The 23,743-nt window shown below is 39.8% G+C and overlaps 1 protein-coding gene across 3 annotated transcripts in view; it reads left to right on the top strand.

Moving 5' to 3' along the window:
* The window catches only part of ESR1 (estrogen receptor 1), a 343,123-nt gene that overhangs the window by 121,258 nt on the left and 198,122 nt on the right, over positions 1-23,743 (top strand). For 2 of the 3 annotated variants that reach the window (XM_045544589.1, XM_045544590.1), the window contains one exon: positions 16,407-16,597. In XM_045544589.1, the coding sequence (XP_045400545.1) occupies positions 16,407-16,597 (191 nt within the window). Of the gene's footprint in view, positions 1-16,406; positions 16,604-23,743 lie in introns of all 3 variants that reach the window. The other variant, XM_045544588.1, reaches the window with a different exon arrangement.

Here is a 23,743-nt window from a genome sequence, read left to right on the forward strand (position 1 = left end):
GTTTACTATTAAATTTTTCCCCTTGTAGTTTAATATTGTTCCAGGAAATGAAATGTAAGTTTAATGAGAATGGCAACTGATGGAACCCTGTGTCGGAAGTATAATTAATGTTCCTGATAAGTGTGTTAAAGAAGGGCATATCTGATGGGTTATAACTGTACTAAACCAAGATGATTGGACACAACTTATTCTGTAGAGATCTATATTTATCAGGATAGAAGTTATAATTAGACAAAACTATAATCTTTTCTGACTTTCAATTTTTCTAATGAGTTAAAGAACTGTTAGAATTGTCAACATTTGAAAAGAAGGTAGGAATAATCTTACAGTTCACAGTGCTATATAGAGAGCATGTAGGAATTAAATATGCTCTTAGTAATATTTTATGATTTTTATATGTATAAAAGAAAAACCATTTGAGGTAGTTAGTATTGACTTCTTGAGGTTGGCCTTTGCATTTCTTTTTCCCTTCTGTGAAAAATTGAAGACCATATGTATTTTCATCTGTTTTTGAAAGTATTATCAATATTCTGTCAGCCAAATGACTTCCCCTAAGGAGCTGAAAACAAAACTACCCTCGTGATATTTTGACAGGCCTTTGCCCAGCATCTTGCATTCTGGTCGTTCCTTAGAGACAGATGATGCTACACACAGGAAGATTAGGTCAATGTCAACTTTTTCCCAGTCCATATTTCTCCTCGGAAGATGATCATTTTAATCTTCTCAAAGTCTAGGCTAAAACTTTCTAATTGGAGCTACATGAAGGAGAGCAGCAGCAGGTGCAGAGAAAGTGAGAAAGATAAATTAAAGCCTCAAACCTCATAGTGCTGTGTCAGAGAGCACTAGTGAGGAGGCTTTTCTTTAGTGACTTAAGCTATGTGAAGTGGGAAGGCACATTCATTTTTTTTTAACTCAAGGATAATTTTAGTGAACAGGTGAATATTAATTTATTATGGTCCATTACTGGTCCAAGAGTTAGTGAACCTTCAAAATTGCCTAATTATGTCCAAAGCAAGAGACTTTTGTCTCTTGACGAGAAAAGCATAGTTAAGCATGTGATGATTAATCTTTCCTATTGTCCTTAACTCCAATCTGTAATTTTGTGACCAGACTTGTGAATCTCTGTTGCCTTCTCTTAAAAGGATCATGTTTAGGCTTGCTAGATAAAATATAGGATGCACAGGCCAATTGGAATTTCAGATCAATAGCAAATAACTTTATAGCATGTCCCATGTGATAGCATGCTAAAACTATTATTTGTTGTTTATCTGAAACTCAAATTTAACTGGGTGTACTGTATTTTTATTGGTTAAGTCTGGCAGCCATAGCCACATCAACTCTCTGTTTAATATGTTTAGTTTTTGAAGCTTGAAGGGTATATTATGGTACCCATATTAGCCTGTCTGTCTCTGCCAGGAAAGGAGGCATGCTGATGTAGAATTTGCACACTTATTTTTGTCATTATTGTTGATGATCACAGAACTGCAGTTCCCAACCTCCGGGCTGCCGATCAGTTCTGGTCCAGGGCCTGTTAGGAACCAGGCCACACAACAGGAGGTGAGCAGTGGGCTAGTGAGTGAAGCTTCATCTGTATTTACAGCCACTCCCCATCGCTCCCATCACTGCATAAGCTCCGCCTCCTGTCAGATCAGCCAGGGCATTAGATTCTCACAGAAGCATGAACCCCACTGTAAACTGTGCATGCGAGGGATCTAGGTTGCGCGCTCCTCATGAGGATCTAATGCCTGATCTGAGGTGGAGCTGAGGCAGTGATGCCAGCACTGGTGAGTGGCTGCAAATACAGATTATCATGAGCAGAGAGGTTTGACTGCACAATAAATGTAATGTGCTTGAATCATCCCGAAACCATCCCCCACCCCAGCCCATGGAAAAATTGTCTTCCGTGAAACTGGTTCCTGGTGCCAAAAAGGTTGGGGACTGTTGTGATAGAGGACATAGGTTTTAATTAAACATAGAATGACATAACTGTCATTCAGATAATTGTAATTATTGGTGATTATAAAGATGGACAATTAATATGTAAGGGAAAATATTACAATGCATGAGGGGAAAATCGAGGCATGGGATCTAGTAAAAACACTTCTCGCCTTCAGTATTATGAATTAGGAAACTTTTGTGAGTGAGTAATATCATGAGTACTACAGAAATAACACTTTTCTTTGTTGTCTTAGGGGAATTCTCTTATTTTTGTGGCACTGGATTTCAGAAAATAGTATTTCAGGAAAACAAATATCTGAAATGCTGTCTAAAGCATGAAAGATTTAGAAGGACAAAGAACACCTCCTGTCTAGGTAAAACATGAAAGAGATCTGCCCCCTGCCCCTTCCTCCTCCTGTTCAGTTCGTAATGCTTCGGGGTGGCTGGCTGACGGGAGCAGGAGAACTTGACCTTAACTGTGGTGGTTTGGGAGCTGCCTGAGGGGATACGTGGCTACAGATGGGTTTTAGGGAGGGGGTTTCTCCTGTGCATGGTTGCGTCTGTAAAGAAATCGAGGCTGTGGTATGAAACAGAATCTGCATGGAAGTTGGTGAGATAAGGCGACACTCCAGTAATCATTTGAGCATAGGTCAGATAACTGTACTTGTGTAATTTTCTGGGGGGAAATTCTTGGAAGTCTTTTTGATGAGACCATGGCGAAAGGCATGTGAGTGAGCATTCCCAAGTCCTCTGAAATACTTTCTTTCATCCAGTCCTAACCCAAGGACTTTAAAGAACTCCCAGAGTCACACTCCAAGGCATAGCTGGGAGAAAGAGTCTGAGCAAGGCTAGAACTGTGCTCTGCAGGGTTCTCAGTTGCTTAGGAAATGTGTTGCTTTAGCTGGTGGCAGCCGAGGTGACTTGCTAACAGCTGAGTGATGTTGCCCCAGTTGGATGTGAGCCAGATTTGAGCAGAGCACTGAGGATGGGGAAGGGAGTGGATTGAAAGTTGGTTGTCTGGTTTGTCTTGGCTCCAAGCGTGCTTACACCTTGCTTAGCACAGCATACTTGTAACTGTAGCAGGAGGATCCGGAAGAGCATTTCTGAGCTCAGTATAAAAAGTATAAGTACTGCTTCTAAGGGTAACAAAGATATATAATATTGCTTTTACTCTGAGCAAGGCCAAGTCTTGTAGGAAGATAGAATAAGTGAAGTATAGGCTAGGAATTTGAGCCTTTGTCCCCAGAGATTTCAGGTTGCTTCTGATTCCACTGTCTAGACAAAACCATCAGAAGATGTTGTCTGGAAATGAGAGGAAGCTCTTCAAATGCAGAGGCTAGAATGTGCCAGCCTGTGCTGTGAGGCCTGGGACGCTGATATTTGCAAACAGTAACAGGGCAGCGTTATCTACTGGCTGCTTGATACTCAGCCTCTGGAAAACTTTGCTGTATTAATTTTGCTGACTTCCTGGGTACCATATGGGATCCTTGCTCATACTCCCTGTAAGGAATGATTGAAATTGCTGTTTGGCAGTCTGGCGTAAGGTGGCCAGTGTGACTTGTGTCACGTGCTCTTACCTAACCGTGCTGATGTTGTAAAACCTCCAGCCAGCTCCACTGGGTGGGGCCGACCCAGATTACTGATTCATTCATTTGACAAATATTTATTGACCATCTACTCTATGTCAGGTGCTGTTCTAGGCACTGGGAATAGACCAGTGAACAAATCAGACAAATCAATAAAGATTTCATAGCAAAGGTGACATTTAAGCAAAGATTTGAATAGCAGAGGGAATGGTTCCCTGAGGATATCCTGGTGAAAAGCACTTTAGGCTGAGGGCACAGCCGTGCAAAGGCCCTGAGGCAGGAACAAGCCTGGTGTGTTTAAGGCCTCAGCGAGCAGTGGTGGGTGAGAGCCAGGAGGGCCTTTGTGGGCCATCATCATCGTCAAGACTTCGGCTTTTACTCAGAATGAGTGGGGAATCCAGTCAAGGGTTTGGAAGAGAGGAATGACCTGATCTGACTTCTTACTGTGAAAGTTTTCAAACCTTTGATGCTTTATAGAAAGGGAAGAGTAGAGTGAACCCTTATGTACCCATCACCCAGCTTCAACTATTATGTAAATATTTCCATATGCACTTCTACAGGATGAGGACTATTTGAAAAAAACATAAGTATAATACCATCATATTTTAAAAGTTAACTGTATTGATTTAAATATCAAGAGTTTGAATTGATTCATACTTTGAAGGTTGAGCTGATGAGACAGGTTTGACGTGACATGCGAGAGAGGAGTCAAGGAATGGCTGGTAATTAAAGTCCTTTTCATAGCACATTTGCTGAAAGGCCGCTACGTGTGTACTTCAAAGCAGGTTTTAAAGATTAACATCAAGCATCTGGCTTCACGATTTTTAATTTCTTTTCATCATCATTATCCAATGTCATCACCTCTCCTGATAGAGAAATGTTGTTATTCTTATTTTCAAATGAGGAAAATGGTATGGAATTACTTACAGATTAAGTCACTGGGTCTAAAGTCCCTTAGATATGGTTTAGAAAATCTTGGTAAACTGGGAATGACTTATTTAAACTCAAAACTTCTCTTGCTTTATTATCTTTTCTTGCCAGTGGGAAATTTGGGCAGGCAATTGGGCACATGTCAGGACTGATTTACTAACCTCCCAAGCTACTTTTAATTATTCCAAAGGACATCACGGAACCAGTTCCACATAATTCAATTTAAATAAATTCAAAAGATGTATTGGCTGCCTCCTATTTATTAAATGTTGCTTACAAGGATGTTGCTTTCATATAACAGGTATGAAACTTGCATAACTATGAATTGCAATGCATTGTGATGGGGGCCCAGATGTGGGTATAGGTGTAGAGGCAGCAAAGTGAAGTTGAGTCTGAATGTGATGAGGATTTCTCCAGGCTCACAAAGGCCGGGAAGGGTATTCTTGTCAGGAAACAACATGAGACAAGGCATGAGGGTGAGCACAGGCATGCCAGGTTTGAGAATGGCATGCAGCTGCTTGCTGGACTACACAGTATGTGGAAGGTGGGTGAAGGAGCAACAGGAGATGAGTCTAGAGAAAGAGGCTGAGGTGTTCCAGAGAGCACTTTGCATGTGTTGCCCTAAGTTGAAGAGATAATCATTGCATGTCCAAACTCCAAAACTCCAAGCAAATCAAGGAATCGCTGTCCTTGATAGGGCATAGCACACACATCAACCCAATCTTCTCTCGCTATGAGATCCATGTGATGTACAGCTCTGTACGTATCCTGGTGTACGTTCCCAGGGTCTCCAGATGACACTGTCTGCAAATGTCATTGCTACACTGCAGAATGATCTGCTGTCTTCTTAGAAGTAAGCAGGACTGTTTTTCCTTGTTGCATCAGCAGCAACAGTCTAGTTTCTCTTTGGCCTTGCTCACTGTAGGGTGGATAGGAAAATTAAAGAGTAATCCTGAAGATTTAGATTTAACTTCCACATCTAAAAGACCCCTTAGCACCTACCCAGTGGTATCAAAATTTCCAGTCCATCATTATGTTTAAGAATTTGGTCTTGCCACTGATAAAGTTGTTCTGTGGAAAAGAACCTCTCTTCATTTTATACCATATCCAAATCGTCTTTTATCCCAGAATCATTCATTTGCATCAGAACTCTTTCCAAACGTGTGCTAACCTGTACAATGCCACAAGAGATGAATTATGTTTACTCTGTCTTTGATATCTCAGCTATTTTTTCTTCTATTCACGTTCCCACCTCAATCATAGTTGATAGAGCCCAGTGAGCTAAGAATATGTCAAAGATACAGAAGTGTTTTCCCATGTTTTCTTTGTCTCTTCATTTCTTCCTTCCTCTTCCTGTTTTCTCATGCCTCATATTAGAAAAATGACATTTTTAGTGGGAAAGTCATTTTAGCAGTTAGAAATATAGTGGCTATTACTGACAACTACCTCTGATGGAATGGGCGTTTGTCATCGCTAATCGGTCACCGGAGTGCTGAAAAGACTTAAATGCAGTGCTGCCACCTCTTCCCCACACATCTTTTATGCATTTTATTACTCTCAGGAAAAAGCATGATGAATGGGCTGTGCTCTTGTGAGACACAGTGAAGAAATTCTAGCTGGCTACAGATGGTACTGTTGGTCAGAGGTGTGGGAGAAAATTATGGTCACATGATTGTAGAGCCAAAAAGGAACTGAGGACACCTAATTGTAATTTCTCATTTTACAGTTGAAGAAACTGAGGCCCAGAGAGGTTTGGTGACTTGCTTCAGCCATACAACTGTTGTTGGCAGCTTTTTGTCCAGAGCTCAAGAGTTCTGACTCAGTCTAGAATTTTTTCACCACAATACCCTTCCCCCCTTACTTTATCCTGAAGTTTATCACATTTGCAGCAATGGGATCCCTAATGACATGCAGGTTCCCGAATAATGTTTATAGTAAAAATTTCCGTTTGAAATTCCAGACATGTTTGTGTGGAATTTTATGTGATGACCTACTGGTCCTATCTCTCAGATAGGATCATAAATGAAATGGTTTATAGCTCACATTCAAAAGCAGGCCAGTGTTTAAGCAGGGTTGTTTTTGGTATTTGGAGTTCTGTGTGTTTGTGTTAGTTAGTGGGTGTAGGATTCTTGCCTATAGTGCATTTCCCAACTCCCCCTGAAGTGTCTGCTTTCCAAGGCTGGCTGCCTTCTCTTCCTTCTGGGCTCCTTTGTCTTACTACTCCCTGTCCCCACCCGCCTCCTTCTGTATCTGTCCTTTGTCCTAGTGCACTCCCAGGCTGGTCTTAGCTAGATGCTCACTCAATGCTGTTGAATACGTGAATGAATTTTGTAATAATTCTGCAGGAAAGTCAATTTATTAGTCTCCTAACAGAGTGCCATACTTTGTGTGCAAGTTAGACTGCCAATCAGACTTTCTGAAAAAGCAGGTGTGGTGTCAAACTGTAGCTGTCTCTTTCTCTTTTGACTTACCTTTTTTCTGTCATCTGTATGCCTTGTTTCTTGCATCTTTGGGCTCCTAGAACTCACTATTCATTAGCACTTGTAACAGATTGGTGTGAGTAGAGAAAGGAGAGGTGATGAAACTCAAATTGGGTCATTTGGTTACGCATTAGTAACTGATAAAAGATAAAAAGATATTGACTAAATGGGGTTTTTAGGGAACTTTTGCCAGACCATTCCTGTTTCCCATTAGTGTGGAAAATCAACACTTGCTTGTATTTTGGGGTGAAGACAGTTTTCCTAAGTGAGTGGGAAAACCTCTTGACATTTTACAGGGAGCCTTAAATTTTGCATGGTGAATGCTAATGTTCTTTGCGCATGAAGAATTTCAGGACTCGTGTACATGAGCATTTATGATGCATCATTTTCTATTTGTGAGTTAAAATGGATATTTTCTGTAATCATATTTTTAGGAAATATTCAAACTTTCATCAAGTCATTCTGCTGTGTACCTGTCAGCTCCATTTTCATGGAACTCAATAGAATTCTCAACCTTTGCTGCAATAATTAAATTAGCATTTTCCCTCAAAAAATATTATTGGCCTTGTAGTAAATAGTTGTGGGCATTTTCTAATGGGATTTAATATTTCTGAGTTTAGGGATGAGATCTGAGATAATGACTTTGTTTTCAGATGTGAAATACTTTGCCCTTGTCTTGTGATGCCTTTGGGTGGAGTTCCCAGGGATTCTGTCCTCTGCGGGGAGCCTGGCTCTGGGGCAGACTGCCTGGGTCCTGGATTTCACTCTTTCCTGATTGTATGACTTTGGTGAGTTGCCTAATCTCTCTCTGTCTTTGTTACGTCATTTCTAGAACAACTGGAGTTATAATGGCACTTACTGCGTACAGTGGTTTTAAGTGTTAAATGAGTTAATACATGCAAGGCACTTAAAAGAGTGCCTGCCACCACCATCGGTTTCGTGTGAAAATTCGCTTGCTTGCTTGGCCAGCCCCTTTTGCACTGTTAGACCAAGGGTCATGCTGGCTTTTCCAGAAGTGTAGGATGTGGCCTGATCTTTGGGCAGAGGCGGAAATAGCAGCTATAACTTCCTCCCTAGATAATTTCAAAGAGCTGCATTGAACTGCATATACCACCAGTCATTTTTTGGAAGACGTTTTCTTCTGCACCTTTTAGGAAAGAGCGTTATCTGCCTCTGTTTATTAACTAAAAGACCCAATAAATAAATACAAAATTAAATGGATATACTATCATTAAATGGAGAATATGAGGTAAGAGATAGCTGTATCAATTTTTCAGATAAACAGTGTAAAAGAGCTAAAGTAACTTCCAAAAGGTTTGAGAGGACTTATTTTGTCATGCAGAAAGCAATTTTTAAACTGCCTACCCTAGCACAAAACTACTACATGGTTGTGTGCTGTCCAAATCTGGCCCAGGACTCATTTAACTTGAGCTGTTTTAAAAATGAGGTTCAGGATTTTCTTCTTCAGACTCTACCATTTTAGGTAGAGTCCATTCTTTCTGAGAACATCTATTTACTTCCATGAAAAATAGAGATTATGTAAAAATATAATTACAAAATTGCATAGAGATTAGAAATACCCAGAAGGTATGTTCAGATCATAGATACAAACCACCTCCAGCCTAAGTCCATCCGTATTGATATTGAAAGCAGAAAGAGGTTCGCAAGAAACCACAGTCAGATTGATCTGTCTGTTGGTACACATATAAGCACCAAGAATGGGTTTCTTATTACCTTGCTACACACTTCTGTTGTAGCCGTGCTTCTTACAAAGTTTCTCTTAGTTCTTTATTGATTAATTTATTCAGTAAGTATTTATTGGATACATTCTATTTGAAAAGTGCCGTTCAAAGTGCTTCTGGGATGATTCAAATGCTTAGAATATAATACTCTCAGGAGGCTTACAGCCTGACTGGGAAAACAAGGCACACAATATAGAAGATAGACTTTTACTTATTCCACCGCCATCTATTGGATGCTTGCTATTGTCAGTATGTGTTAGAAACTGAGAAACAAAGATGACTGCAGTCGAGTCTCTTTCCTGGAGACTCACTGTGAACACATAGTTATGTGATGATGATAAGGACTCCAGAATAGTTGTATACATCATGCATAGGTGGCACATGTTAATTCAGTTCAGAGACTCAGTGGCTGCTATCTGAGAAGGAGGGGTTTTCACTCAGGAGGGTTTTGCCTTTTGGCCACGATAGGAAACAGTGTGGGTGAAGGCCAGCGATGCACTAGCTTGGTCAGGGCAAGGTGACACATGAAATTAACCATCACTGGGAGAGCAGAGCTGAAGAGCAGGCGGTGGCCAGATCACAAGGGGCTGACGCTAAGTCTGCATTTATCCCCTAGGCCAGTGGGCTTAGTCTGAAATCTTTTGGAGAGACATCCATGGACGTCAGGAGGCCTGTGAATACCCTAACATTATAAGCAAAATTTGTACATCTGTAAATAAGGCTACTTTCCTGGGGTTCACCATCCAAAGAAGATTCAGAAGCCTTATGGTAAATGTTGAGGAGAAAGGAAGGATTTTGAGTAGGGGTCCATTTTGCATGGTAGAGCCCTGGCTCTTGGTGGTGTTCACAGGACAGGTTTGTGATGTGGGGTGTGGCAGGCATGGAGTCAGGAGGGTGGGGCGAGGACTCGCCATGTCCATATATTCATTCAGATGGCAAATACTTATTAACTACTTACCTGCATGTCAGACACTAAGGATGACTGGGAGACCATGGCAAGTAGGGTTGCCACAGTCCCTGCCGTGGTGGAGATTATGGTATATGGGGAAAGACAGATAATTAAACAGAGCACAGCAAATGTTGGCCCTTTGCCTCAATTATTTATTTATGTACTTGTTTGTCCAACAGTTATTTGTATGCTAAGCTCTTTTCAAGGGGCTGGGGAAAATGAAGCTTACATTTCACTGGGTGAGACAGACAGTAAAATAAACACACTGAAATCTGGTTTGATGTCTGGTAGTGGTAAGTGCTCTAAAGAATACAAGCAAACCAGTGTAACAGGGTGGAAGGTAACAGCAAGACCAGTTTAGAATGGTCAGGGAAGCTGCTCTGAGAAGGTTCCAGGAAGCATGTCAGGTGGAAGGTGCTGAGCAGCAGCCATGGCTGCACCTGGAACTTGGTGAGCAAGGAAAGGAGACGAGGGTGGAGTGACAGCCAGGGATGGATCATGCTGGGTCCTTCTGGGCCACCCAAAGAACTTTGAGTTTTATTCTTGGGGTGGTGGGAAGCTGCCAAAGGTTTTGAATAGGGGACTGAAAGGATCTTTGCTGTAATAGGGAGCATTCAGGGTCCAAATAATCTAGCCTGAGGAGTTAGCAAAGCTCTCTGGGGGGAAATGATGTTTAAGCTGAGGACGGGAGGGTAGGAAGGAGTCATTCAGGTGAGAGAAAAGGTATTACAGGCCGAGGGAGCGGCATGAGTGAATTCCTCGGTGGATCATGGGGCCAAAATGGGGATGTAGGAATAGGAGCAGCCTTTCTGGAAAAGATACCGATTTTAGTTTTGCATGCATTAAGTTCGAGGTTTCTTTGGTTTGTTCCCAAGAAGTTGCAAAGTGTGCAGAGTAGGTAATTAGCACATAGGTCTGAAGCTCAGGAGCCTTAGATGCTGTTGGGTGTGGCTGAGATCCCACAAAGAGCAAATGTCAGCTGAGAATGGCAGAGGAACGAATGCCACATATACTCTATAAGAATCTGGAACTAAAAAAGAGCACACAGAGAAGTAAAAGTCACTGGAAACCCAGAAGCAGGGAGAGGGTGGGAGATGATGAGGTGTAAAAACTTACGTATTTAGTAAAATAAACACTATTCTGGTGATGGTCACACTAAAAGCCCTGTCTCAAGCATTATACAAGGTACTCACGTAACAAAAACATTGTACTCTCTTAATATTTTGAAATAAAGAATAATATAAAAGGTGAAAAAAAAAAAAAAAAAGAGAATGGCAGAGGGCTGAGCGCAGAACCCTGTGGAACACTGACATTTAGGAGCCTGGTGGAGGAAGAAGATACTGCAAAGGAAACGGAGGTGGAGTGGTTGCCAGAGACAGAATCCAGTATCTAACTAGGTGTTGGGAGATGTGGTGAAGACTTTAAGTGCTGTAAGAATGCAAAGTTGAACCACTGTGAGCTGCAATACATAGAATAAGTCTTACGGATGATGTGGAACTAAAGCTTGGTTTTCCAGGAGAGCCAAGACGTGTATAGGTGATGGGAAGCAATGAGTATGTGGGGAGCATCGTGTGAGCAATTTCTCAGAGGCGGAGTTGATAAAATTTTACTGCAGGAGCCACAAAGAGAACAATATTGGTTGGTGCAGGGAATTCAAGAACTTGGGCTTCATTCTACATGGTTATGATTTTTTTTATAATGTGAGTTTTCCTGGTTTATCACTTTCCTAAAAATATAGGGAGAAGGTGGGGAGTTTTGTTTGTGTATACTTTCTAGAAAAGATAGTTTTGGAGTTTTCATTGTATTCTCAAACAGTCAATGACCCAAAGGAGGTAATGATTCACAGATGATGCAATGAGAAGTATTCAAAGGCGAATATTGTATTTTTGATGACAATTCTTTGCAGGATGTGTTTGAGGAAGGATGGGAGGCGGGAGAGTAATTCTAGTAATTCAAACATGGACTATTATTGATCTCTCAGAGAAAAATAAAAGAAACAAGGAATACAAAGAAAGATAAGCAGATTGTTTTTTAAGAAATAATTGACTAAATTTGGTCATGGGTTAGATGTTGGAGGTGCATTTAGCAAATATTTATTAAGGACCTACTATGTGTCCATTAAAATTGGGAACAAATGAGATATGATCCTTGCTTTCTTGGAGTTTACTGTTTACTAGGGGCACATACATTTGTCCATAATCACCCAAATATAGGACTGGAAATTGTGGCAATGCCATGAAGAAAAAGTGTAGGGAATTTTGCATGCACAGAGCTTTGGAGACTTGATTTGACAAGGGATCCTTATGAAGTTATCTCTCTAGCACTTAATTCTTAATTAAACCACATTCTAGGGAGTGGACATCTGTTGGTTCTTTTAATTTAGCTTTACAAAAATATTTCCTCTAAAGACCAAGGCTTTTAAAAAATTTTTAAATATGCTTGGCTAATCAGGGAAAAAATGCTTTTGGATAGCTGGTACCATTATTTATGGTTGGGAAAACAACAGTATTTGACTATGCTGAGCTTCAAACTTTTCCTTTGATTAATGAAAATCTTGGCAAATACGTTTTATTATGCTCTGTTTTTGTTAGGTCCAAAAGAGTCCACTCTCTGGACTTAATATGAATACTTTCAGATATCTCTTTTAGTTATGTTGAATGTGTAATATCTGTGGTGATCCATTTGGAAATATTTAGTAGTCAATTGATGTAATGAAAATGGAATTAAATCAAGGTAGTTGCATTTGTAATTTCCGTATATGCAGAGCATCCATTGATGCCCGGCCATTATTCTGTTCCTTAGCCACTTGTGTGGTTCATGGTTGTAATGCATTGTCATTGATGCAAGAGGTCCCTTTATTTCTCACTCAAGCTTCTGCCCTACTTCTTTCTAGAGATCCTTTACAGGTATTCTGTATGGCTGAAGGACATCTAATCTCTTAAATGAGTAGTTTGATAAACCAGTCACCTTCTTATCTGAGTCTTAAGTCCTCAAGATGAGAAACTGTAAAGGCTTGGTGACAATCCAATGAGAAGGGGATAAGAATTTTACAAGGAAGGAAGTATTTCAGCAATTTTGCTAAAGAATTATTAATAGTTAAACCTTTGCTTACAATAAAGGGCTAAGGGCTCTGTCAGGATTTGTGAAGCTTCCTGTTAGGAAGGCAGAACCTAATGACATTTTGAGTATGAAAATAAGAGTTGTTCATTTTGGTCCTTTGATAATAAGGAGAAAGCAGAGGGCCTGTGAGGCCGAGGGAGAGGAAGAAAGATGGACTTAAACATGGGATGGGCACTTTCTACCAAAGATAGACGTAGGGCTAAAAATGCCAGGTCTGTGACAGGTGCAGTGGGCCAAGGCCAGATAGAAAGCTGCAGGAAGAGGTGAGGCTGGCACCTGTAACTAGGCCCATCTGTTGGGACTGATCTAACCAGAGGTACTCAGATAAGCCCAGGCTGGTGCCTGACCCACTCTTATGGACGCTCTGAGCCAAGACTTGGACGTGACCCACGCGGTTCCTTCCCACTGCCCAGGATCAGGCAGAGGTAGTCTGCATTCTGAGAACTCAGCTCTCTGTCTAACAGCAGTTGTATCAAAGTAGCTTGGTCTGACAGCTACTCAGCCTGAACACTATTTCCATTGCAGCCCATGGGACGATCTCACTTGCCTTTTAGCTTGATCTGGTTTATATGCTTTTTCATGACATTTTGGGATTCCACATAGAGCAAGACTGGACCAAAATGATAAATTGACAATATTATGTACATGGATTTCCAAGTGGGCTAAAAAAGTTGCTTTGTGGGTAGTAAATATGGCCTGTGTAATTTATCTCTCTTCTTTTCTCTGCCTTCTGCTTTTATGCCCTATGTCTGTTGAGTTTCAGTAATCAGGGGTCATCTTAATGATAAGTGTAGATAAGCTGCATTTAGCATACATCTCTGCTGTTTCTAGGGGAAATGGGCTTTTGTTATTATATCTTTTACTAATATTAAAAATTTACATATTCCAATTATATTGTGAAAATTGTGACTTTATTGATTTAGTCATTGATTAATTTATTTGATATCCATATTATTTTGTTCCTTTTCTGGGTGAGGGACTGTGCTCTAAGGACTCTCAAAGGCATTTCAAAGGGGAGTAAGACACAAGGAACTTTGCAGATAGTAATGGAGATGTGAATGAATCAATTGAGAGAATACTGTAAGTAGCCAAAGAGAAGTAAAGAAAAACTTGCTATAGCATTCAGACCAGGGATAAGTTATTTCAAGTTTGTGGGGATTAGGAATGGCTACTAAGGGAGGAATTCATGCAAAAGGTGATCTAAAAATGCAGCATTCCTCTTACACTCATTAGGATGGCTACTATAAAAAACAAACAGAAAATAATAAGTGTTGGTGAGGATATGGGGAAATTAGAACACTTGTGCATTGTTGGTGCGAATGTAATATGGTACAGCCATTATGGAACCAGTGTGACTGTTCCTCAAAAAATCAAAAATAGAATTACCATGTGATCCTGCAATTATACTTTTGGGTCTATAGGTAGAAGGATTTTTAATTCTTTATGGGGGAAGATATTTGACTCCTTGTCTGCTCATATACTATTCACTCACTCATTCATTCATTTAGCAAACATGTATTGAATGTTTTCTATGTGCTGGATCCTGAGCTAAGTACAACAATTAATAAAGTGTATAAGGCACTGAATCTGTCAATTTCATGCTTGCTAAACATCCACTCCCACCCCCAAAGGCATTAAGCTTCTGTAGGTAAATATTCACAGAGGCTTCCTACTGACTTGAATCCAGCATAAGACATTAGTAAACGAACAGTAACAAGCTTTTGAGATTGATGGAGGGTGGAGTTTGACAGCATGGTGATGAAATGGAAAGAGATGCGTAACAGAATATGAACTATAATTGAAAACTGTGGGCCAGTGCTCTCTAAGGATCATTAAAAAATCAAAAATTCCCATTTGAGGCTGCCAACCTCAGAGCTAAGTTATTTAGAATGGAAAAAATTGGCAAAGTCAGATGTACTCAACCCAAGGAGCCAATGTTTTGTGAATATTATGGCAAATGTAGTTTGAGAACCCCTACCATAAAATTGTGAACAATGTTAATGTGTGAGAAGAGCAGGGAAAGGCTATAAAATTTGAGCTAAAATGACAGACAGGGTGTGTGAAGGGGAGGACCAGTGAGAGTCAGTGTGGCCTGGGTATTCGGGTGAAGAAGGGAAGCAGGAATATGAGCTTCCTTAGCCCAAAGACCCTGGGAGCTCTGTCTCCAGTTGACATCAGGTTTGGTGTTTTTGGTTTTTTTATAATCTCATAGGAATTTTCACTCCATCTACTTTTTCAATATCTGTGTACCTCTCTTTCCTGTACACCTTCAAACACTCTCTCCTTTCATTGAAATGTATTATTGACTATCAGCTACATACCAGGCACTGTGCTGGGCTCTTATCCCACCTTTATGTGGTTGCACATGCCCAGCAAATCCTGGGTCAGTGTAATATCTGCTCCTCTGCCTGGTCAAATGAGAGATGCAAACTTATCCTCATGTACTTCTTTCCCTACGTCTTTCCTTCCAGTCTTCTTTAAGGTGTCTTTATCGAGGTGGTTTCTTTTACCCACATCTTGAATCCCACCTGCTCTAGCTTCCCTCTTGACTTTATTCTTCTATCCATTCTCTCTCTACCTGCCCACTCCCTTCAATCTACATGAGGCCTTCTCAGGTTTATTCCATTCTAAAAATCATTTTTTGTCTTATATTCTTTAGCCACAACCTTATCTACATCTCTTTTCAGTCTCATCCAAGTTCTCAAAGGGATGGCCTCCACTCATCTTCATCTCCTGACATTCCTCCAGCCGGATTTTGGCTCGTGCCTATACCCTTCTACTAAAACTCCTTGCTCAGAGTCCTCTCTGCCAGATCCCAATTCATTTTCTCAGTCCTTGTTTTATTGGAATCCTCTCCCCTATTTGGCATTATTGACCATTCTCTTCTTGAAGCTTTCTACTTTTTAAAAGCTTTTTACTTCCCCATTCTCTTGGCTCTTCTAGAACTTTCTCACTGTTCATTTTCAACTTCCTTTCTGTGATAGGCTTCTTCTGTGGAATCGTAAAGGTTGGTGGGCCCTTCTGTGTTCCTCTGCTCTTCTCGGCCTACATGTTCTTATAGAGGGGTATTGAATGCTGACGAATAGTAGCCTCAAATTACAGAATCAAGTTACAAAAACGGATATCCAGGGTTACTCAGTAACAATGACATAAACGTTTGGATTGTTATTTTTTTTTCCACACATGTTCTCTGATGTTCATCAGTTCCTCTGAGTTCCAAATGCTCCAGCTGTTTTATGCTTTGTCTCTGTTTCCTAAAGACCCTTAGTGTGGTCTAGAATTGGATTGAGCGTTGGTCTCTAATGGTTCTGAATTACTTGTAAATTCCTGAGAAAATGAATAAGTCTATTGGAAGTCAGCTAATTTCATCTTGTCATTTTCTGGGTAATATATTCTGGTGTAAGCCGTCTGTTTTTTAAGCAAGTTTGCAATAAACAATTTCCCCTCAAGGTTAGTATAATAGGCAACACCTTTTGCTGTAACAGACGGCAAGAGGTACTGAAAGATTAGTTTACATTATGATTCATTATTTCAAAATGTCAGAATAAAGTGGATCTGCTGCATCTCCCAAGCCTCTTATTCTTTAGAGGAGAGTGCATATTTTGCTTTTCTAATGTTAATGGATTTACTGTTGTTGTTGTTGTTTGTTTTTTTTTTCCAGGCCAAATTCAGATAATCGACGCCAGGGTGGCAGAGAGAGATTGGCCAGTGCCAATGACAAGGGAAGCATGGCCATGGAGTCTGCCAAGGAGACTCGCTACTGCGCAGTGTGCAATGACTATGCCTCAGGCTACCATTATGGAGTCTGGTCCTGTGAGGGCTGTAAGGCCTTCTTCAAGAGAAGTATTCAAGGTAATAGTGTGTTGAAAACAACTTATTCTATTTTTGATCTTAAGAGTAGATCCTAAGAGCAGAAGCAACTGGAGGAAGGAACACATATGAGCAGCCATTTGTATAAAACACTCATACCTACCAGCCCCACCAGTATCTTTGGTAGAAATGTGGAGAAGAGCTAGGATCTCAGGAGAAGGAATTGACGGATGCCAGGGCAGCTGTGGCTGAGTAGTTCGGCTTCCTTCATTTGGCAAGATCCAGACAGTCTTGAGCAACTCTACAGGAGGATTTCAGTAGCTGGATCTCTGAGAAAAAAGAAATGTTCTCTGTGCCCTGATTGAGGGATAGCAGATGGACATTCATGTTTTGCAGGTGACCATTTTTTATGTGATATGGCATGATATTAATTGTCCATGCATAATTACCTCTCTACCTTGGCCTTGTCCATGTAAATATTCTGTTCTGATCTTTGCTCCAGACCAATTCTAATTTGGCTTGTTCTCTTTTTCCTCTCTTCTGTCTCTTTCTTGTCTCAGTGGATGACATGACCTTTTGCTAAAATAAGCAGACTCAATGGCTGGTGATTTGTAATGCAGGATGGAGTGGGGTGGGGGGGCAGGGGAGGGTACCGTCTGTACCAAACAGTTACTTAGTATCCACCTATAACATTTCCTTCTCCTGCTTGCCTCCATCCTTTTTCTTGTATATAGTTTACCAATTGCAGCTTCTTTGATAGATTGTCAGCTACATTTTATTTCTACACCAAGAGTATCTCTCTTCTTGCATTATATAGGATTCCCTGGGGAGACATCAGTCATTTTTACTACCTAAAATATCTGTGCTAAAGATCCTTTGTCTGAGAAGAACAGAGGTCTGACAGCAATTTAGGCTAACTAAATGAATTTTTTTTGTCTTAAATATGGGGCTTTTTTTCTCTTCTTATTCTTTTACCTTTTCAGCTTAAGGAAGGTTAGTATATAAATACTAAGAATATTTCTGATGGAGTTTTTGTGTGATTTCGTCTGTGGGGAATCACACCTAAGTAACTTGAAAACAAGTCTGCTAAATTAATAACATGCTGATTGAAGAAGAGCTCCTCATGGACTTTCTGCTACAGATCTTCACTGCCCTGATCTGAGAGGAATGCTGGGGGATAGTACATACTATTTATTTTTCCTTCCATTGCCAGTGAGATTTTCTTTTTTTTAAAAGCTGTTCATATCTTAATGAAGTAGCATGTGAAGTCAATGTGCTCCATTTTAAAAGCATTTTCTTTGACACTTATTGCTTTCAACATCTTTTAGAACTGTGCTGTGAGACTTGGATGTTTTTGTTGGTATCTTTATAAAATGAATGATGTTCTTGATAGTAAATCTTTGCATGTGTGTATAAATAAATTCTAAGTGTAAATTAACATATTTATTATTAATTTACTGAATATATAATAAATAAATATATATGTACAGATTATTTAATTTTACTAGCTGATACTGTCTTAATTCAGAAAAAAGATATTTATATTTTGATTTAGGTTAACATAAGCCCTTAAAGGTCTTTTGAAAACCATCTTAATTTGTGGTTTTACTGTTTATTTGAGTTTATATAATCTAAAATACCATTATTTTCACCAAGCATTTAGTCTGGTAGTGAAAAAACATCTGACAGAGGTATGGTTATTGGATAGGTTCAACTACACACTTGGACAAATTTATCTGAGACTGAATTCCCTCATTAGTCAAAGTGATTTACAGCAGTGATTAGCAAAGATTTTCTGGACAGGGCCAGATAATAATTATTTTAGGCTTTGCAGGCCATACAGTTTCTGTTGCAGCTACTCAACTCTGGCATTATAGCTCGAAAGGAGCCATAGATGATATGTAAATAAATGGGAGCAGTTATGTGCCAATAAAACTTTATTTATAAAAATAGATAATGATCAGAACTGGCCTGGGGGTCATCATTTATTGACCCTTGACTTAATGTTTATTTTATCTAATTTAAATACCATTATTTGTGGAAAGGGAATAGATGGTTTCCAATCTAAAGTTTTGATTATTCATGTCTTATTGAGAACTTATGCCATACCTGTCTAGATGTTCTGAGAGAAATCAAAAAATGTGTACAAAAGACACAAGACACAATCCATAATCCCACAAAATTTAGAATTTATTTGGGATATTTATATGGGGAAGTAAAGGTACTTGTTCTCATGAAACAATTAGAGAGTAATCAGTATAGATAAATTGCTACCTGTGTGACAAAAGTAAGGAAAACAATAGATGAATTTAAGAAAGTATTATCATGTATAAATGTAAAATTATTGAGATTGAAAGTAGGAATGACCTTCCTCCAGAAAACAGTAATGATATTCACACAAATTATTTTTATCATATTTGTTCAGCAGTTAGGAGCATACCACATAAATTCTGATAAAATTTAATATTGTTTCTAATCATTAAAAACAGAAAACACAGAGTCAGTGAAGAAAATGTGAGCTTATAGAAAGATATATTTTATTGGTATGGCATTATCTCAAGTTCAAATATTTTAAAAAATTTCTGGTTACTCTTTGATAGTTAAAAAAATATATCCCTTATCTCCTTCTTGTATACATAGGCCAAATAGTAGGATTTCATTGAAATTGTACCATATAAGAATGTAATTTCTACCTGGTTTCACCAAACTTCATATGCATCATGGTCTGAAGTCACTTATAAAAGATTTCTTAAATGTGATGAATATTGAGTCCAAAGCTCTGGAAGAAGCCTAGAAACAAAGCAGAGTTATTAACTTTTAGAGATAGAGAGAGACCTTAAAATTAAGTTCATTCATTTATTAATTTATTTATTCATTGAAAACCTCTATTAAGCAAAGCCTCGTGCAAGATCCTGGAGATGCAATGATAGGAAAAATCTGGTCCCTACCGTCACAGAGGTTATGAGGTAGAGGGAGTGATGGACAAATAAACCAACAATTAAATTGCAGTGTCAAGATGGAGGTGAATGTCCCGTCTTACAGGAGTCCAGACTTCACTCAGTCCTGGCAGGGGTGAGTCAGACTCCCAGAAGTTTACTGATTTCATCTGGAGAATGAGTCAAGTGAGCAAGGTGAAGGAGGAGGGGAGGAGTGTTCAGCCATATGAATAAGCCTATGTGTGAAAACCAGGAGGAAAGACAGAGTGTGGGGAATTCTGTGCAAACAAATTGACGAAATTAATTTACCATTAGATTAAACAAAGATATTTCTGGGCCATCTATTTAATCTTAGACTGTGTAACAACAAAGCAATTGATTTCTTCTTTACTTTAAAGTCGTTTTCATGTGTTTGATTTGATTGTGCATATAAAAGGAAAATACTAGAGCAAGTTTAAGGATTTCTAGTTCCTATTTTCTCATCATTGTCTGATAACTGGGAACTAAAAGTTTTTGCTGAACATCTGTGGCTCTTTATAAATCATACTGCCCCTCAAACACATTTAAGGACAGTGAAGGGTCTGACATGTAGGTGGGAAGTTCTGAAGATGCTGCAGCTCTCCCTGTTTCCCTTGTTACTTAAGGAGAGAGAGAGAAATGAGTGTATATCAGATTATTCTAGTGTTCTAAGTGTTTTGGTTGAAGAGGCAAAGTGTTTGACTTGAAAGCATACGAATTTTCATCCACTACTTAGTGTACAAACTTGATTACTTAAGAGATTGAGTAATGGCTTCCAGTGAAACGTATTTTTTTTTAAAGCAAAGTGAAGAATACTACTTAAGTCAGAGGGGTGAAATTGGATATTCTATGAATTTTTTAATCATTTCAGGCATAGAATTAATGTTCCTTAAGACATGTTTTAGATAGACTCTGGGATGAGTTGTATAAGCAGATCTGGCTACAGGTTTAGCAGCCAGGTATTACCTTGGAGTATTATTCTAAGGAAAAAGGACTCCACTGAGTTCACTGCTTCTCTTACCTTATTATTTCAGAGGGTCATGAGTCACAGTAGGGGTCCCAGCCTATCTACATATACCACTAGCTACATTGTCACTTCATACTATGTCTATAAGGTGTTTACAGAAGTAGCTCAACATCAAATCAGACACCATGGCCCAAGCAGGTGTTGAGTTACAGGTTATCTAAGACTAGAAGGACATGGTGTCATGGTGGAGTCTGATTATGGTTCAATGCAGTGGGGGCCTTAGGTCCAACAAGGATAACCGAGAGCTTCATCCACCAGGCCTTAGAAAGCGCCAGCGTGAGACAGTCCAGCACCCTGGATAGCTCCTTCAGTAGCTGCTGAAGGTAAGCAGAGATTTATTTCCTAAAGAACTTCAGGTCCCTTTCGCTGGCTCCAGCTACTTTGTAAGCGATATTAAAATAGAACTTAGGCCTTTGGGGCTTGGGGGCTCACTCTTCTTCACTCAGGATGGTTTAGATTTCACATTAACGTCCAGTCACCTTCTGTCATGATGTATGCCCTGTGTCTGGAAAAGGTTGGAGATGGGTAGAAGTGGAGTTTGCTCTCTCTTCGTGTAACTGTTTTATCCCCGGGGTCTTTTCAGAGGTAAGATTGAGATGCTGACCATATATGCACACAAAACGCTAAATCTTTGGTCTCCATATTTCCATGTTCACCCCTCTTTGGTCCAGTTTCCATGCAACAGCAGGAAAGATCTTTTAGATACATTAATCAGATCTAGGATATTGAGCTTAAAACTCTCAGTGTACTTAGAGTAAAATTTCCTTTCCATGGCTTAACATTTGACATATTCCTATTCCTGTTTACTTCTTCCCCCTTCACTATAATCCAGCCATACTGGCCTTCTTTCTTTTCCCCCAGCACACCCACCTGTTCCTCCCTAGGGACCTCAGCACATGTGGATCCCTGATTCTCATTGCTTGGAATACCTAGATATTTATTTGGCCAGCTTTCTGTCATTCAGATCTCTGCCCCAAGTTACTATCTCAGAGAGGTCTACCCTGCCAAAAGTAATCTTACAAACCATTGCCCCTAGTTTTTTTTTTATATACTCCCTTATCTTGTCTTATTTTTCTTTAAAGCCCTCAAACCCTTATGAAGTTTTCCTATTTATTCATTTGTTTGGTTATTGTTTGTCTGTAGCTGGTACCACCTCCACACATTCCCACCCAAACTTCGCTGTGAATTCAGTGAGAAATGATTTCTGATCTGCCTTGTTTGTCGCTCTAGCTCGGGTACCTTTATCAGTATTGGGCACATCTCTGCTAAGAAGTAGCATATGACAAGTGGTCAAAATAATGATAGATAAAAACTGCTAGAAAATCTCAGAGAAGGAAGAAATTTCGCTGGGTTAGGCTGGCAAGAGAAGTGTCAGTGCAAATGATACATTTGATATAAGCATGGAAGAAATAGAGGATTTTTCATAGGCAAATAAGAAGTTTGGAAGAAAATTCCAGAAACGTGGCATAGCATTGAGAAACTGAGTAAATCAGCCTTGAGAGAACAGCGGGCTTATTGTCCTCAGCCTCTGTTTCCTCTTTTCTGCTCTCTAAATGTAGACATTACCCAGGGTCTTCAATCTCTGCTTCTTTCTCTTCCTCATCCTTTTTTCCACCCAGTTTCCTGGGGAGTCTCATATACATGTGGTATGGATTGAATCATGTCTGCTAGAAAGATATGTTGAAGTCCTAACCCCCAGCACCTCAGAATGTGGCCTTATTTGGAAATAAGGTCATTGTAGATGTAATTTGTCAAGATGAGGTTATGCTGGAGTAGGGTGGACCCTTAATCCAGTATGACTGATGTCCATATAAGAAGAGAGAAATTTGGATACAGACAGAGGGAAGAGAATGCCATGTGATGATGGAGAGAGTGGCATGATGCATCTGCAAAGCAAAGGACACCAAAGATTGCCGGCAACCACCAGAAGGTAGGAAGAGGCAAGGAAGGAGTCTCCCCTACAGGTGTCAGAGGGAGCATGGCCCTGCTAACACCTTAATTTCAAACTGTTAGCCTCCAGCACTATGAGACGACACGTTTATATTGTTTTAAGGCACTCACTTTTGGTGCTTTGTTAGGGTGGGCCCAGGAAACTAATACAATATTTAAAGCCTAAAGTATCAGAGCTATGTAAATATGTCCAGAATCTGGCTCTTGCTCCAGCTTGCCTTCTCATTTCCCTCTGCCACCAGCCCTTCCTGCCGACTGTGGGCGTGTTAGTTCCCTTGCCACTCCCTCAGGCATTCACCCACCAGATGAAGTTAGTTATGTCTATCATTTCACGTTGCAGCCTTTGTCCCCGATGTGTCCTACCAGAACTCTTGGGTCGTTCTGTTGAGTGCGTCTCTTATATGTATATCCATCCAGTTCCTGTTGCACAGGGTTAGCCACATTACTCTCACCAGGATCACTGCAATAATTTAGTGTTTCCATTTGCCTTCTTCATCTAAGCCATTTGCTTTATTAGTTTTTCCTCCTGGTAAGCTATTCTGCACACTGCCAGTCTATAATGTTCTTAAAGAAAATCACTAATCATGTCAATACTCTGTACAGAATCCTTTAATGGCTTCCATGGCCCATGTTATGATTCTTAGACAACCATTCAAGGATTTCTGTGATCTTGTTCTAGCCTATCTTTCTAGGCTTTTTTAAGTCACTGTTTCCACTGTGAAGTAGACACTCCAGACAAACTGAATTACTTGCTCTTCTACAAATATGACCATTACATTTCTTTGCTGGGAATTTTTTTCCAGATTTATCTGTAAAAATTCTTCTTATCCTACTCAAAAGTGACTATCATCAAATCACTGATGATAGTGCAGAAGTTCTCTCTCCCCTGGGACCTCTATATTCCTTTGTTCCATCATATTGTATATCTTTGTATGCCTGTGTCCTCTCTCATACTGACTGGGGGCTCCTCAAAGGAAAGGACCAAATCAAAGCTTTTTTTTGTCAGAGTCACTCAATGAATACACAAAAGAATGAAATGAAGGTTAGGATCAGTTTGTGTGCCTTAGGCAACACAAAAACATTACACTTTTTCAGTATGAGAGAGATATAACAAAAGAGTCTTTAATGAAGATTAATCTGCCAGAGGCATGTAGGAGAGACCAGAGAAGGGAAAGAATGGAAGCATGAAGACTAGTTTGGCCAGTATTCAGCTAGCTTAGATGTTCTAAAAATATGGACTTTTTGGTATTTGTGAAA

Source organism: Lemur catta, chromosome 2 (genome assembly GCF_020740605.2).
Source record: "Lemur catta isolate mLemCat1 chromosome 2, mLemCat1.pri, whole genome shotgun sequence".
Lineage (NCBI taxonomy): Eukaryota > Metazoa > Chordata > Mammalia > Primates > Lemuridae > Lemur > Lemur catta.